The sequence below is a fragment of the Anomaloglossus baeobatrachus genome, chromosome 5, assembly GCF_048569485.1.
Source record: "Anomaloglossus baeobatrachus isolate aAnoBae1 chromosome 5, aAnoBae1.hap1, whole genome shotgun sequence".
Lineage (NCBI taxonomy): Eukaryota > Metazoa > Chordata > Amphibia > Anura > Aromobatidae > Anomaloglossus > Anomaloglossus baeobatrachus.
Genome location: NC_134357.1, coordinates 431,391,409 through 431,410,082, shown reverse-complemented (window position 1 = coordinate 431,410,082; position 18,674 = coordinate 431,391,409). Strand labels below are relative to the sequence as shown.

Sequence of the window (18,674 nt, the reverse complement as noted above, 5' to 3'; positions counted from 1 at the left end):
CGCTGCTCCCACTGCCGCCACCGGAGAATCCTCATAGAATGACTGCAGATTTGTAGTCTAAGGTCAGACACCTCCTTTAAGTAGGGTAAGCTGGAAATAGGATTGTACTGACAGAGGAGGTGCTTGAAGCTGCATGTGACAGTATATTGGAACTACTTGATGCAAGAATACTAAATAGGGATAATATGGTAGTCCCTGGATGTAAGTATACTGCATTTGTGCGATTTATGTGAGAAAGTTTTGGCTGACATTATACCAGTAATGGAGCTCTGAGTGTCACTACTGTGAGGGGGCAGGAGTTGGATATTACTGCTTACAGGGAGTCAGGATGTGGTTCGCCACCCTCTCTCAAACCTGAATGTGGCTCTCATGGTCAGAAAGATTGGGGACCACTAATCTAGGTTATGACTATATTAGATACAAAATGACAGATAAAAGAGCAGGAGCATTGTGGATCCAGGTGCATTTTTCTGCCAGGAGATGTAGATTTAGTGAAGATTTCTGCAAAAAATTTCTGCACAAAATCTACATCTCCTTGAAGAAAAATGCATCAAAACTGCATCACTTGTTTGGTACATTTTTCCACCAGAAGATGCAGATTTTTCACATCCAAATACTCAAGGTGCACATATAGTCTAAGCCGGTAATCCGGCATTAAGTTAATTCAGTTTACCTCAGGTGAGTTCATAGAGCTCACCTGAGGTGAGTTCACTGAGTTCACCTAAGGTCATAGCTGGTTTACTGTTTGAATAGCCAGCTGTCATCTGAGGTGAGCTCACTGATGTTACCGCTTTCACAGCTGTGTCTCCATTAATGTGTGGGGTGTTTTGGGGGTTAAAAATTGGACAAAGGGGGTGTTTTTTTAATTTTATCTTTTTAAATAAAGGATTTCTCTCTGTGTTTTGTGTTGTTTTTTTTTATGGGGGACTCGTAGATCCCTATCCATTGTTAACATTTGTCTTGATGGCAGATGTGATTTTTTTTGACAAATCACAGTTGTGATTAACCCCTTATGTAACCCTGATTGCCACCGCTCCAGGGCAATCAGGATGAACCTGGTAAGTGCCAAGACTGGCGCATCTAATAGATTTAACAATTCTGGGGCGACTGCAGGATGCTATTTTTAGAGGCTTAGGAGGGCCCAATAACCAAGGGCCTCCACACCCTGAGAATACTATCCCCAGCTGTCTAATTTATCTTGGTTGGGTATCAAAATTAGGGGGATCCCATGCTATTCTTTTAAATAATTAAAAAAAGCTGCATGGGGTCCCTCGTTTTTTGATACACAGCCAAGATAACGCACACAGCTGTCTGCTTTATCTGAGCTGAGTATCAAAATATGGGGGACCCTATGTCATTTTTTCCAATTATTTATTCATTTTTACACTACACTCAGGGGACCCAGACAGCTAGTGTGAGGGCAACTAATCACAGATGCCGGCATACTGGCAGTCTGACTGCAACCAATCACAGACGCGATCACAGAGTGTGGGTGGGGAAGCAGTAAATATTCATAAGCTTTAATGAGCGGACCCGGAAGCAGTGTGACAGCTGTGCATTGACTCGGCAAGCATAATTCTCCTGCTTTAATCCCCATTTTGCCTCCTTTTGCAGCACTCTAGCCCTTACTACCAACATTTTACACCACACAAGTCCTGAACTGGACTTTTTTTTTCCCGGCTGGACCCAGCGAACCCGAACTTCTGCGGGTTCGCCCATCTTTAGTTCTCAAGTAACTTTTCTGCAGCCAGCAAGACACAATGTAACACAGAGGGTAAAGAAGGAAAACAGTACAAAAATTTTAAGGCAACCCAATAGGAAAAACTATAATTAGCAAAAAATACATGAATTTACGTATAAGATGTTCACATTGTCACATCCGTGACTGAACATGCTTCTGCAACCCTTGTCCTGATCACTAGGTTGTGACAGTTTCCCCTTTGTTATTTCCTTTTTTGCTGCAGTAAGCTGGTAGATAATTAGTAGTGATGGACAAGCACTAAAATGCTTGAATGCTCGCTACTCGATTTGTGCCGGTTAGTCGCTTTGAAAGGGCTCCATATGAGTAATGAACATTATGGAAAGTCAATGACTGCCCTGTTCGGGTCTCCGCCCACATATAGCCAGCCATAAACAAAGCGTTTCCAGGGGGAGGGAAGTTGTTTTTGTTTTTTTTTTGGGTGGGGGAAGGATCACACTACATCCGATAATGTTGTTTTATCCCCTGGGAAAGCCATTCAGAGACAGTGACTTGCTCTCCCTGGGGTGCCTACACACATCATGCAGTGAAGCATGCCTGTGTGTTGTGGATGTTGGTTCATAGATGAAATATCCGAGCACCCGCGATACTTGGTCGAGCTCCGTGAGTACCTAAGCATTAGTTCTCTGCTGGGAGTCATGAGTGAGGCTCCCTTCTATATAAACCCCAGCAGACTGACACTAGCTTCCAGTTATTAGCTATTGTGTTTAGCTAACACTTGGCTCTGACCTTGCTTGGTCGTGGCTCTTGTTCTGTTTTATTTTCTTGTGTCCTGACTTGCATTCTGATTACCCACTTGCCTCCCAATATTTCCCCTGACGTGGCTTCTTGACTTTGACCCTACTTGGTTCGCACTTTCAGATTGCAGCCCTTCTGTGGTAGCAATCCACTGGACCCTGTTGTTAGACCAGATCCCTGAATAGGTGTTAAAGGATTACTCCAGGGAGATAAAAAAATCTTCAACTGGCTCTGCACTCAAACTATAAAGATGCACAGTGCAGTTCTATATCCTCACAAAACCTATAATTCAGTGTGATGCTGCAAGTGCTCTTCACTGCTCCCTCTCCCCTCTGGGACGTTACATCACACATCAGGGGGCCTCCTCCATGCTTTTTGTGTAAGCCAGCTCCCTGATAATAGCTGCTTCCTTGCAGTCGGAGAACAGGGGCGTGACCACACCCCAACATGCCACCTGCTCTCCAACAGAACAGAAGCAGATACTATTAGGGGGCTGACTGTTACTAACAGTATGGAGGAAGCCCCCTGACATGTGATGCAACATTCCAGAGGGGAGGGGGAGCAGTGAAGAGCAGCTGCAGCATTACACTGAATTACAGGTATTGTGAGGATATAGAACTGCACTGGGCACATCTAATATTTATAGTTTATTTGTGAAGACAGTAGAAGATTTTTTTTATCTCCCTGCAGTATCTCTCTAAAGGGTGTCAGGGTTTCTCTGAAACGTGTCAGACGGAATGGCTTGTGCCAAATCTGTACAAAGTAGCCTTTTCAAACCTATGGCTTCAGACAGATCTAACACATATCATTTAAGGCCATCATTCAGGTACCCTGGTTTGTGCACTCTGGCTAAGAATACAGGATTGTGTTAAGGCTTTGATCAGGTTGATTTAGGAGGGATGACCAAACTGTCTATACATCCCAAAAACTTCCCATGGCACCTAATTCGAGGCTTCCATAATCAAGTTTCACGAATGGCCATTAGCAATTATTTTGGCCCAAAAAAAATTGTGTTACAACAAATATTTGTATAAACTCAGCATCACTAATGTAGTCCCAAAGCAAGTGTAATTATGGCTCACCCACTCCTACACCCTCTATTAGAAGAATTGTTACTGATTTTGCAGAGACCTCTAGTCCAATGTTAGGCGCACCAGCCATGATTCTGTTCCCATCACTATGATATGGCAACATCAGGTGAACCTTGAAGTATTGAACGAGAAACACTGAGAAAATCTGACAAACAAGTCAGGTTCCCCTATAATAATGGCAATGTCTGTTGCTTAGCAACTGGGAGCCACGATTCTGTCATTATGTATGTTCCTGCATGACGGTGCACACAGCGCATAATTCCCCCCAGTGCAATATAAATCCAGAATACCAGTCTAATGGTAATTACTAGGATTGTACACGTAATAATTATAATAATAGTAATAATAATATAATTCTCTATCCGTGCTGCATTCTGGGTAACAACAAGTGAATAGCGCTGATCACATTCTCCATACTTTGTGCCCCATTGACCTAGTTTTTAAGAAAAAAACAGAAAACTTAAATAACGTAAGAGAAATTCCTCCTAAATAGCATTCAGATCAAAAGAATATGTTTAGGTAAAGAAAAAGAGTTTCCTCTTGTCGCCACTAGGTGGAGATCACTGCATGCTGATTTATTATTGAGTTAAATGAGGACTATATCAATCCTTATTCAGTAAGCTCCCTCTAGTGGTGGCTGTAGGCAGGCAGATGTAACTGGATGCTTGTGTGGTGGCGGCTGCTGCTCTGAATCAGGAAAACACAGCTCTGGTTGGTTTAAGATATTGGACAGGTATAAATACACTTTCTTTTGCCCAATACCACCTCTATAAAACTTATCAAAATCCTAAAGCATAATTATATCATTTTTATTTTTAGCTAAATAATCACCAGTGATATTATTAACCCATACCCACCCAAAAGTGGTAAGTGATATCATTATTAAACCCTTTATCAATTTTGACCCACACATAAACTATAAAGACACTCTAGACCCACAAAAATGCTATCACTAACCCCTAGACCACCCTGTGTAAAAATATATTGTGTATTATAGCAGTTGTAATTAAAGGGAATCTATCAGGTGATTTTCTAGTACAATACTAATGTTATCTTAACATAGGACTTAAAGGAACTGTCTCTAGGTTTTTGCTATTCCATCTGAGAGCAACAAAATGTAGAGACAGAGACTCTGATTCCAGCAATGTATCACTTATTGGGCTGCTTGCTGTCATTTTGATAAGCAGTTATTTGAATGTAGAGCAGAGTTATAACCAGCTCAAGCAGCTGCTGGACTACCTGGCAGCACGCCAAGTGATCCTCTAATGGTAATCTGCTGCTAATTAAACAGTCAATTTATAAAAGCTACACTATGCAGCACAGTAAGTGACACATCACTGGAATCAGGGTCTTTTTTCCTTCATCATGCTGCTCTCAGATTAGGTGGCAAAAATCTGGTGACAGAGTCCCTTTAAGGAGACCTTTCAGTATCAGTAAGTTTTAATGCTCTACCTTATCCTGTTATCTTGTTGTAAGCTCCGAAGAATTCAGTGTGACATAGTAACTAGTCAATCATATGTAAATACAAACTGAATATACCCTGCTGCCTCCTCCCGTCTCTCAGTGCAGGCATCAGTGAACGTAAATCTAAACGGAATTTACACTGCTGCCCCCACCTATACTCCCTGCCACCTCTCACCAGTGATTGTGAATATACTGAGAGGTGAGTGGGAGGGAGCAGTGAATATGCAAATTGTATTTAGTACATACACTTGACTAGGGTGCAGGAGACACTGAATTCTAAGGATCTTATAGCACAATAACAGTATTAAGTAGAAAAATAAAATTTACTAATCCTGAAAGGTCTCATTAAGATCTATTTAGGCCGGCTTCACACTTGCGATTAACTCTCGCATTGCACTCGGACCAATGTTAATCAATGAGGCAGCTCCCATCTGCTATTTTTTTCTCAGTCCAAATCGGACTGAGAAAAAAATCGCAGCATGCTGCGTTTTGGTGAGTTTCTCGCATGAGTCTCTTCAATGCAAGTCTATGGGTGCGTGAAAAAAAAAGGATGTCACACGGACGGCACATACACTATCCTAGTGACATCCGTTTTTCTCAATACATTTCACGCATGTAGCAGAGACCAATGTAAATGCTCCTGTACATAACAGTACATGAATAGCAGCTGCAGAGGGTAAAAACTGATTGCGCACTGACAGCATACTGACAGCATACTGATGAAATGTGAACAGAAATCGTCCGACTTTCCAGCATGAGAATCGGACCGATTTTACACTCACAAGTGTGATTCCAGCCTAAAAGATTGTATTATAACAATAATTAATAACAATAATTAACATAGTATTGTACTACAAAATCTCCTGACAGATTCCCTTTAAGGATGGTAGGGGAGGTTGGAAAGCTTTTTAATGGACCCAAATGCACATGGAAAGTCACATGTCAAATTGTTAAAGGGACCGTCCTCTACTTAAATATTCTGATCACCCGATCAGCTTCCATTGATTGCCTGCAGTGGTAATGTGAGGAATATTGCAAACTTTTTCATGGACACCAAGGCACTTGGAAAATCACTTGCCAGTTATTAAAGAGGATGTCCGCTACTTAACAACTCTGATTCTTCCATTTGGATGACGTGAGAAGGCTGCAGCAGATCAGATTCCACTAACTGGCTGCAGCGATCATGTCAAGCCCTCGCTTGATGTTGATAGTAGGAAAGCTTTGAGTGATAAAAACCTGAGTATGGCGATGTGGTGCTGGTCTGCAAGGCGAGTTTCTTTTTTGACTGGGGTCTGTCAAAAGAAGATGTTAAGTAATGGACAACCCCTATAAGGATTTATTTAAGCTGTTTATTTCATATAGCTGTTAGGGGAACTAGTAAGGCCACCATTGCGCCTCTAATAGGGGGTGTTAAAAAGTCCTGAACAGCAAATCTGTTTAATTATACTGTCATATTTACCACATTAATATTTTATACTAAAGGACAAACCCTGTGGGCAAGGAATCAGAATTAGGGGAGGACAGAGCATGGGGACAGAGACAAAGGGAAAAAGTAAATGCGTGTGCACGTACCATAGAGGTGATTATGGATGTCATAATATTCGGTGGTGGGGACGCCAAGTTAGATCTTTGTTCTGTGACTTCATTATCTCTACGTTACTGATGCTGAATGGAAACACTGGCTGGCAATGCTCATCTCAGACATAGGCATCCCTAAACGATTGGCTAAAGAGGGAAACCCTTGAATATGATATTATGACACTAAAGGATGTGTATAGTATTGTAACTTTTTTATTGATTCAATTCATGAAAAATAAAAATAGCAACCTTACAGAATTAATTAAAACAATTTGTAACATTTGTGTGTGCAGCGCTTACACAGATCTATGTGTCTCCATGGTTACAGAATACAAAGTTTTGTTTGTAATGTAAGGCCACTTGCACACGTGTATTTGGTGAGTTTATGCCTCAGTATTGGTAAGGTCTCGTGCACACATTGAGTATTTTGTGAGATTTTACCTCAGTATTTGTAAGGCCTCGTGCACACGTTGAGCATTTGGTGAGTTTTTACCTCAGTATTTGTAAGGCCACGTGCACATGTTGAGTATTTAGTGAGTTTACTTCAGTATTTGTAAGGCTATGTGCGCACTTAACGTTTTTACCTGTGTTTCCGCAGCGTTTTGAACTGCAGCGTTTTAATGCCAAAAGGCATGCGTTTTGATTTTCGAGCAAAATCTATAGGGTTTTCTTGTGCGCACTATGCTGTTAAAAACGCAGCATTTTAGTTGCAGAAATTTTGGCAAAAACTCAGCGTTTAAAGAAGCAGCATGTCAATTGTTTTTGCCATTTTGACAGCATTTTGCTAACATTGAAGTCATTAGAAGTTGCAAAACGCAATCTACTTCAAAATTCTAGGGTTTAACATGCTTTTTTGATGCAGAAAACAGCTTTTTGGACCAATTAAATGCATGCGTTTTTGACAAAATATTAATGGCATGATATGTCCCTTTACACATACACATAGTACGACAATTAAATGTATGAAAATCAATAAATAATTGTAATTTTATGCATAAATATTAGCACACAGTTATCATTTTAATAAAATAAGCCATTTTTTATATGATTTTAATATTGATATTTGTTTGTATGTTTAAACTTTATTTAGCAGTGTATTTGTCTTCAAAACGCATGTGATTTTAAGCAATGAAAAAGCATGTAAAACGCGGTAAAAAAGCGGCAAAAACGCGGAAAAAACGCAAGCGTATTTATAGTATTTCTAGTATTTATTTTTGTAGTCAAAACCAACTTTGGCAAAAACCATTTCTGCCACAGGATGCGTTTAGAACTGCAATATTCTCCATGCAAAGTGCACACATAGCCTAAAGCTACGTGAACATGTTGAGTATTTAGTGAGTTTACCTCAGTATTTGTAAGGTCACGTGCACACACTGAGTATTTGGTGAGTCTTTTACCTCAGTATTTGTAGCCAAAACCAGGAGTGGGTATAAAATACAGAAGTGTTTCTATTATACTTTTCCTCTGACTGTTCCACTTCTGGTTTTGGATTACAAATACTGAGGTAAAAAACTCAAATACTGAGTGTGCACGTGGCCTTACAAATACTGAGGTAAAAAACTCACCAAATAATCAACATAGGCATGTAGCCTAAGGGGTACTTTACACGCTGCGACATTGTTACCGATATATCGTCGGGGTCACGTCGTTAGTGACGCACATCCGGCGCCGATAGCGACATCGCAGCGTGTAACACTAATCAACGATCGCAAAATCGTTCCAAAACGGTGATTGTTGACACGTCATTCATTGCTGCCACCGGTACGATGTTGTTCGTCGTTCCTGTGCAGGGCCAGCGCCAGCACCCGGCAAACCCGGTCAAATGCCGGGGCCCTGAGCTGCCAGGGGGGCCCACTCGCGGTGGCAGGAGTGGCGCACCGCTACTCAGGGGGGCCTGGTAGCTGCGCTGTCACCGCCCCCCGCCGAGGATCGCGCTTTCAATTGTATCGGCATCGCAGGTGCCGATACAATTGAGAGCAATGATGAGAGAGTGAGTGGCGCGCTCCCTCTCTTATCATTCTCCCCGCTGTGACTGTCGGCGTTCTGACAGCTCTGCAGCAGAGCGCGGTGACGTCATCACTGCGCGCCTGCTGAGAGGTCAGAGCGAGCGACAGCAATAGACGCGCCAAGGAGACCGGATCAGCGGGGGAACGAGGAGACGTGAGTATTAATCACTGTATACTACATAAGGGTGCCTACTGCTATCTGGCTCTGCACTCTGCTGTATACAGGCTGTGCTATATTATATAGCACAGCCTGTATATAGCACAGTGCAGAGCCAGATAGCAATAGGTATCCTCATGTAGCATACAGCTTTTATATAGCCTATATACAAGCTGTATGCTACATGAGGGTGCCTACTGCTATCTGGCTCTGCACTGTGCTATATACAAGCGGTATACTACATGAGGGTGCCTACTGCTATCTGGCTCTGAAGTGTGCTATATACAGGCTGTGCTATATATTGCTGTATGCTACATGAGGGTGCCTAATGCTATCTGGCTCTGCACTGTGCTGTCTGGGTCTGCACTGTACTATATAGGGCTGTGTACTACATGAAGATACCTAATGCTATCTGGCTCTGCACTGTTCTATATAGGTGCTGTGTACTACATGAGGGTGCCTAATGCTATCTGGCTCTGCACTGTGGTATTTAGGGGCTGTATACTACATGACTGTGCCTAATGCTATCTGACTCTACAGTGTACTATATAGGGGCTCTGCACTACATGAGGGTGCTTAATGCTATCTGGCTCTGCACTGTGGTATATAGGGGCTATATACTACATGAGGGTGCCTAATGCTATCTGGCTCTGTACTGTGGTATATAGGGGCTGTATACTACATGAGGGTGCCTAATGCTATCTGGAACTGTATTGTGCTATATGTGGTCTGTATACTACATGAGGGTGCCTATTGCTATCTGGGTTTGCATTGTGCTATATGTGGGCTGTATACTACATGAAGGTGCCTAATGCTATATGTGTCTCCATTGTGCTATATGTGGGCTGTATACTACATGAGGATGCCCAATGCCATCTGAGTCTGCATTGTGCTATATGCGGGCTGTATACTACATGAAGGTGCCTAATGCTATATGGGTCTGCATTGTGCTATATGGGGGCTGCTTAATGTTATATGGGGGCTGCATAGTGCATATGGGGGCTACATAATACTATATGGAGGACTATGGGGGCTTCATAACACAATATGGGGGCTGCATACTACTATACCCCCAGAGTTGTATGTCCCCTCCACCCAGGTGCTGTATACCCCCTCAGAGCTGTATGTTCCCTTCACCCAGGTGCTGTATACCCCCTCAGAGTTGTATGTCCCCCCACCCCAGTGCTGTAAACCCCTCAGAGCTGTATGTCCCCCCCCACCCCAGAGCTGTATACCCCCAGAGCTGCATGTCACCCCCCACCTCACAGCTGTTTGTCCCCCCACCTCAGAGTCACTGCCCTCCTCTAGAGCTGTATGCCCCCCATTGCTGTATACCCCTTTCTTCAGTAATATGTATTCCCCCCAGTAATGTGTATGTCCCGAGCCTCTCTTGTGATGTATATACAGCAGTGTTAGTGTTCTCTATGTGCGGCCATGTCTGTTAGACAAGCCGGGAGGTGAATGAGGCTGTTGCCGGCATCCCAATATTAGAAATATATATACAGGATAAATATATAAAAATAATGTGTCTGTGCAGGTATGATGTGTATCTATATATGACTGTGTATAGATTTATGTCTATTTATGTGTTTTTGTGAATTTCTCTCTAAATAAGTATGTGTACGTATGCCTGTATGTGTATGTATCTGGCATGTCTATGTGTGGATGGGGCCCACTCAGACTCTTTCGCCCAGGGCTCACAAAAGCATGGAGCCGGCCGTCTTCCTGCGGCATCACACATCGCTATGTGTGACACCACGGGAGCGACGAACATCTCCTTACCTGCGTCCAGCGGCAATGCGGAAGGAAGGAGGTGGGCGGGATGTTACGTCCCGCTCATCTCCGCCCCTCCGCTTCTATTGGCCGGCCGCTTAGTGACGCCACAGTGACGTCGCTATGACGCCGAACGCACCTCCCCCTTGAGGAAGGGATTGTTCGGCGATCACAGCGACGTCGCTGACCAGGTATGTGCGTGTGACGCTGCCGTAGAGATAATGTTCGCTACGGCAGCGAGCACCAAATGTCGCATGAGCAATGGGAGCGGGATCTATCGCGCTCGACATCGCTAGCAATCGTTAGCGATGTTGCAGCGTGTAAAGCACCCTTAAGGGTATGCGCACACTTTCAGTATTTGCAGCAGAAAAATCTGCTGGAATTACTGATATGTTGGCATAAAAAACACTGTGTTTAATATATGTGCATTTTTTATTTTTTGTTATATATATGTTTTTCCCCCATTCATTAAAATGGGTGAAAACGCAGCAAAAAAAACGGCAGAATTGACATACTATAAATATAACACTGCAAGGAAAAAATAAGCATCATGTGCATGAGATTTTGGAAATTTCCTTCACTTTGCTAGGACAATACAATGCTGCTTTTTTTCGAGGTAAAAAAACGCAAAGTGTGAACATTGTACCATTGTACCAGTGTGAAATAATTACCATTGTACATATTTGCCATCTCTTTTTTAGGGTATGTGCGCACGTTGCTTTTTACCTGCTTTTTACCTGCTTTTTTGCTGCTTTTTCTTCTGCGCTGTTTAATGCCAAAATGGATGTGTTCTTCTATTCAAGCAAAGTCTATGGGAATTTGGGTTTCTTGTTCACACTATGTTGTTCAAAATGCTGCCTTTTTGTGGCAGAACTTTGGTCAAAAACTCAGCTTTTCAAAGAAGCAACATGTCAATTGTTTTTGCCATTTGGGTTTTGCACTGCAAAGCTGAGTTTTTGACCAAAGTTCTGCCACAAAAAGGCAGCATTTTGAACAACATAGTGTGAACAAGAAACCCAAATTCCCATAGACTTTGCTTGAATAGAAGAACACATCCATTTTGGCATTAAACAGCGCAGAAGAAAAAGCAGCAAAAAAGCAGGTAAAAAGCAGGTAAAAAGCAACGTGCGCACATACCCTTAGGACAATTTGAATAAACACCAATTAATAAGTGTCTTCATTTATTATTTTATATCCATTACATCAATAACAAATAAGTGGCAAAAGCATAAACCCTTTTAATCTTTATACTGGTGTCCAGGCGGCAGCAGACTTTGTCAGTGTATGATCCGATCGGACCTACAAGGAGCCTCCGCCGTCAGCAGCAGATTAATCAGTAACTTCTGATGGAAGGAAGAGCTTCCAAGAGCCGCAATTCACAAGGGACAATTTGCTTTTGCAGAATAAGAACATGTTGTTATTTTCCTCCAGTTATTTTGTGCGGCCCGATGCAGTATGAGTTCTGCTGGCTCCTATTTCTGGATTTTCTGGTACATTATGTAATTTTAGACTGTTTCTATTAAAATATCTCTGCTAGGACTGTGAGTTATAGTAACCAACCATGGCAAGGATCTGGTCATGCCCATAATGTTCCCAAAGTGCACCATTATCCTCATGACTATTGCACTGGGTCAAATGGTCGATGTGTAACATACCTCCCCTAAGTGTCGGTCCTTACTGAACTTGCATTCTTTAAAAAAAAATATAAATAACACTCAAATAAAGCTCAAGTGTTTTTGACTGTTACCTCACGATAAAAAAAACCCTCAGGTGTCACTCCCCCTCCCCAGGTCAAGTGCGGCCTCTCTGCTGCTGAGCCACTCTTTTTTGACTACATGCATCTGTGATATATCATCACAAGTACAGTGTATATGACCGCTGCAGACAATCACTGGGCTCATCGGATATTTGTAGTCACTTTAGTGAGCTCACTGCGTCTGGCATTTCTAGGGGATTTTTTAAAGGAAATGTAAAGCTCCTGCGGGTTCAGACAGATACTTGGAGAAACACTTTTACCAGTGGTGTAATAGGGGCACTAATTGTCTATAATAGGGCCCATGTAACTGTTACTATTATGGGGCCCTTATGGGGTTACTGTGGACATAAACTATGGATGGTTTTTATAAGGCTAGGGGGGCAGCGCCAAAGACTGACTATTATAGGGGGCATAGGTATATGGGTACTTTCCCTCTGATGGTGGCACTTACATACATGTTAGTCATTTTATACAGTTAGTATGGTACAGAAAATTCCCAGGCACTTACTTTGAAAGTTTAATTTCGATTTGCTGTCGTATTTTCTGCCTCTCTTCATCCGTTCTCCGGGGAAAGATGTTTCTGTCCTCCAGCTCTTGCTTGCTGGGACGGTTTCTCAGTTTAACTGCCAGCAGCTCCTTCTTGTATTTTCTAGGCAAAGTTCCTGAAGTAAAAGAAGAAGGATTTAGGCTAAGAACGCACTTTGTGTTTCCACCTGCGTTTCAGGTGCTTTTTATGTCCTTTTTGAGAAGCACCTTTTTCATGCCAAAATGCATGCGTTTTGATTTTCCAGCAAAGTCCATGGAAAATGGTGATTTTCAGACCGCACTTTGCGTTTCTAAACGCTGTATTTAATTTGCATATTTTGTGGCAAAAAACATGCGTTCAAAAAAGCAGCATGTCAGTTGTTTTTGCCATTTTGGCTGCGTTCTACACCCATTGAAATCAATGAGTTGTAGAAAATCGCTGCCAAAATGTTAAGCAGTGACCTTGCATTGCATTATTATTGCGAGCCACTTTTTTTTTTAACATAACAAAGGCACTTCTTTCGTCTTTCTCTCTCTGTCGGGCGGTCGGTCTCTCTCTCTCTCTATGTCTCTATCTCTCTGTCCATGTCTGTCTCTCCTTCGCACCCCCTCTCTCATACTCACCGATCCACGATCACCGGAGCGGCGCTGCACGGGGTTCTCACTGTGGCGGCTTCTCTTTTGAAAATGCCGGCCGCTCATTAATGCATCACGTATTCCCTGCTTTCCCTGCCCACCGGCGCCTTTGATTGGTTGCAGTCAGACACGCCCCCATGCTGAGTGACAGCTGTCTCACTGCAACCAATCACAGCCGCCGGTCGGCGTGTCTATATCAAGCAGTAAAATAAATAAATGAAAAAAAACGACGTGTGGTACCCCCCACATTTGGATACCAGCCAGGTAAAGCCACACGGCTGAAGGCTGGTATTCTCAGGATGGGAAGCCAGCAGCCACCCGGATTTGCCGCATGCATTAGATGCGACAGTCCCGGGACTTTACCGGCTCATCCCGAATTGCCCTGGTGCGGTGGCAAACGGGATAATAAGGAGTTAATGGCAGCAGCCCCTAGCTGCCACTAAGTCCTAGGTTAATCATGGCAGGCGTCTCCCCGAGATACCTTCCATGATGAACCTGTAAGTTAAAGTTAATAAACACACACATCCAAAAAATCATTTATTTGTAATGAAAGACAAAAAAACACCCTCTTTCACCACTTTATTAACCCCTCAAAAACACCTCCAGGTCCGACGTAATCCACGCAAGGTCCCCAGACGCTTCCAGCTCTGCTACATCGGAACCTGACAGGAGCGGCAGTAGAACACCGCCGCTCCTGTGAGCTCCATGCAGCAATTGAAGTGAGTCGCGCGATCAGCTGTGCTGTCACTGAGGTTACTCGCGGCCACCACTCTCAGGGGGAGGACTGCAGCTGTGGCCGTGAGTAACCTGAGTGAAAGCACAGCTGATCGCGCAGCTCAGTGCAGTCACTCAGGGGATTTGCGATCACAAGTGAGTCCTTCACGTGTGACCGCAAATCAAGCCGCGGCACACACACAGAGCCGCGCGATCACAATGAAGTCGGGTGAAGTTCATCCGAGTTCATTCTAATCGCGCGGCACTCTCCGCAGCCAGCCATGACAGTGACAGTGCGGTCCCACTCGGCTCTGCTGCAAGTCTATGGGGATGCTGCAGAGCCGAGTGGGTGCGTTCTGTGAAAAATGTGCGTTCTGGATGCTTTTCCTATTCTGTCTATGGCAGAGAAAGCATCCAGAATGCATGAATTCTCACCAGGAATGTCCGCACTTTGCGTTCTGCCGAATGCGTCTCAGAACGCAGCTTTTTCGGCTGCGTTCTGAGACGCACACGCAGTGACTTACACGCTGCAGAATAGAACGCAAAGTGCATTCTTAGCCTTACTGCTGAGGTTTACTAACTGTCTTATGAAAAACTATAGAAGGCAACAAAAAAAAATTAAAGTGCAATATATCATATGGCAAAATCACGAGAGATGATTCAGTATTTTGAAATTTGAATTTGCCAGCAAATCGATTCACTGTGATGCGCAAAACTGCAAACCTTCCAAAAGGCCAAGAATCATCATGTGTAACACTCTGAGATCCATACTGCTCTACTTTTCATGTTTTATAAGATAAAAAAAAACCTATCCAAGGCCCTGTGCGCACTGGAAAACGTAATTAAGAAAATTCCGCAGGGTCAGAAAGATTACGGCACCCGCGGTAAAAAAACGCGGCAAACCGCACCCAAAAAACCGCATGCGGTTTGCCGCGGTTTGCTGCGGTTTTACCGTGGTATTGCCGCGGTATTACCGCGGTTTTGCGGCGGGTTAGTACATGTGTTTTAATGCATTCAATGCAATAAAGCACATTGAAAGAAAAAAAAAAAAGTAATTTCCTTCTGTGATAGATAGTAGATAGATAGATAAATAGACAGATAGATAGAAGAATAGATAGAGGGATAGATAGATAGAGGACAGATCAATTAACAATCGACACGCTGCATTTCTCCCGAGCGGTAGTGTGTTCACATTACCGGCCGTGGGAAATGACCTGTGGTTACCTCTGCAGGCTCGTTACGAGGCTGCATTCAGTACAGTGTCAGTCGCGGCTGCATGCAAGCGATGTGGGACCTCGGTGGATTACGTCGGAGCTGTGTGTTGGGGGGGGGTTAATAAAGGTGTGAAAGAGGGGCTTTTTTGTGTTTTATTTAAAATAAAAGGATTTTTCGGTGTATGTGTTTATTCACTTTACTTACAGGTTAATCATGAAAGCTGTCTCATAGACGCTGCCATGATCAAGCCTGGACTTCGTGGCGGCGATGCGCTGCCATTAACTCATTATTACCCTGATTGCCACAGCATCACGGCAACAGGAAAAGCCGTTTACACTCCGGGGCTGCCGCATAATGGATGCGACAGTTCCGGGGCAGCTGCGGGATGATATTCTCAGCTGTGGGAGGGCGGGCATTAACCCTGTCCCTCGCTCTCCCCAGCCTGAGAATACCGGGCCGCCGCTGTGTGTTTACCTCGGCTGGACGGTAAAAATACGGCGGAGCCCACGTGTTTTTTTTTATATATATGTCGGTTTGATTTGTATGTGTATTCTACATGTCTGTGTCTGTGTGTGAGTGTGATGTGTGTGTTTACTATATGTCTGTGTCTGTGATATGTGTGTGTTTACTCTCTGCTCCGGTTCCTCTTTCTGTCATAATGACATCGCTTCCCTGCAAACCGCAGGGCAGCGATGAACATTATGTCCCAGAACCGCGAAATACCGCAGGGAATACCAAGGAAAACACAATGAACCGCACAGAATTTGCTGCCTGCGTTATTCCCTGCGGGATTATACGATTACATTGCAGCCAATGGAGTGAAATGTCGCAGCGACATGCGGAAAAGAAGTGACATGCAATTGTTTTTGCTGCGGGAATCCCGCAGCAAAATATGCAGCTGTCAAAATCCGCATAGTGCGCACAGCCTTTTTTTTCCCATAGGATTTGCTTTTGAATCACTGCAGAGATGTTATGAACATAACATGAAGTGAAATATGCAGGAAATCCGTGGCAAAAACCGGTAAGTGCGCACAGGGCACAAATAAATACCCAACGTAGTCATTTGTAAATATTGTCAAACTCATCTGTGCAGAACCCTAATTCAAATTATTGGTGTCGCTGTCAAAGGTACCAGTACAGTGCCATATATTGTGTGACGCCTCCACTTCCTCCTCACGAATACATTTGCTGGAGGCAAAAGACGCCAATTGTGACCTGCATTTGGTAGTACTATTCCCCAGACAGTTGGTGCCAGTGGTTGATGTGAGAGGACTGGTGAGTCAGTTGCAGTGTTATGTGAGAAGGCTGATGATCCTGATGAGCCAGGAGCAATCTTCCAACCTAGCCACCATGGGGATGTCTGTGCAGCCTGGAAGAGGAAGGGGAGAGGAGGAACTCAGAGCAGAGAGACTGGAGAGAGAGATGGCTGCCGCTGTCCTGGTCAGTGCTAGCAGACCTGGAGTGAGAGAGAGAGGTCGCTGACTGCTGTGCAAGCATAGTCCACTCAACTGCTTGTGAGTGGATATAAACTGTCGTCTGAGAGAGAAAACTACTGCAGATCCGAATCCAGAGGTGATCTTGATCTGAGGCCTTCCAATAAGACTGTGACTTCAGCCTTGAGTAGAATTGTCCCTGGTGATTGTTGGTGCCATACAGAACTGTTGCAGAGCTGGACACGGAACGGTTATCTCTTTGCCCAGATGCCTCTGGAGATAAATACACGTAAGGCTATGTGCCCACGTAGCGTATTTTCATGCAGTTACGCTGCGTTCTGCACCGCAGCGTAACTGCATGCGTCCTGCATCCCCAGCACAATCTATGAAGATTGTGCCTAATCCATGCCCACGTGGCGTATTAGAACGCAGTGCTTCGGCTGCTGACGAAGCGCTGCGTTCTAAGAAGTGACATGTCACTTCTTTCATGCGCTTTGCATGCAGCCCCCGCTCTGTCTATGGGAGGGGCTGCATCCAGAGCGCATGAAATCGGCTTTTCAGTATGGACTGTTTCTGCAGCGATTTGAAGCGCACGTGTGCTGTTCAAATCGCTGCAGAAATTTCTGCAGGGACAGAACGCAACGTGGGCACATAGCCTTACAGTGTGTCCTGAGCTCAGGCCTGGCCTATATCTTTTTATTTTTGTGGACAAGTGTGCACACTGACTTAATAGTGGTTTGGCGCCAGATCAGGTCTAATATATACTACGCAGCAGCCATTGCTGCAGTAATGTTTGTGTATTTCTGCTAGAAAGTGGTAAACCCCTGGGTACTTTCCGGTGTTCCTTCTATGTGTGGGGGAAGGGCGGGGAATTAGAGTTTCTGCTAAGATTGTTAATTGGTGTGCTGGTCCAGGGACAGCTCCTTACTACATCCAGTGATTTACATCTTGTAGTGTTTCCAGAAGTTCCTGGCTAGGTAAACGGTTCCTGTTGGTTCCTGTCTTATTGAGGTCAGTCCTTAGCCCAGCATGCTGATCCCGGTTCAGTATCCGGGTGCCTGTACATTTCTTTGTGTTTGCATTTGCTTTGCATCCCCGTTGCCTTTACCAGGTTATAAAAAGTTTGTGTTTAAACCTAGTCTGGTCTCGTTCCTCGTTCATGACCTGCTGTATCCTGTGAGTAACCTCTCGGTTTCACATGGTTGTGATGATTCTCCTAGAAGCCCCAACATTCTTAGCTGTGGTATGTTTTATTTTTTCATTTACCACGTCCATGGCCATTGACACTTTTTCTTTTACCATGGATTTTTTACAAAACTATAATTAACTTTTGACAATTGTGAGACTGTGACCGGGGTTATCTATGACGGCCGGTATGTCTCGCCCCGGTTGTGCTCACTCCATGATAATCCACTATAGGGTTAATGCTGTTTCCCTACAGGCTGAAGGGAGGGTTAAATAGATTCAGGAACAAGGGCAGGTGTGCCGGGTGTGAGGGAGTGATCACATCTCCCTGAGTTCTCTGCTGGAAAGGCACATATGTACTATTGTGGACTTTTTTTCTTTGGAATAAACCGTGTGCTGTGAACCTTGGTGTCTGGATCCCGTGTCTTCTGCAGCGCAGCCGACGACGCTACCTCACATATGGTGGAGAATCGGCGGGCATGACAGCCGGTGAGGTGTAGCATCCATCCCTGGTGACCCAGCTGCGCATGTCCTGGATTCGAGCGGCTATAATACAGCCCAAACCCGGCGACGCCATGGAGGACATAATAAAGCATTTGGCTCAGGCTAATGCACAGCAGCAACAGGCTAATGCACAGCAGCAA

The 18,674-nt window shown here is 44.1% G+C and overlaps 1 protein-coding gene across 2 annotated transcripts in view; it reads right to left on the bottom strand.

Moving 5' to 3' along the window:
• PHACTR3 (phosphatase and actin regulator 3) overlaps positions 1-18,674 on the bottom strand; it is a 275,574-nt gene that overhangs the window by 111,698 nt on the left and 145,202 nt on the right. For both annotated transcript variants that reach the window (XM_075350374.1, XM_075350375.1), the window contains exon 8: positions 12,831-12,984. In XM_075350374.1, the coding sequence (XP_075206489.1) occupies positions 12,831-12,984 (154 nt within the window). The remainder of the gene's footprint in view (positions 1-12,830; positions 12,985-18,674) is intronic.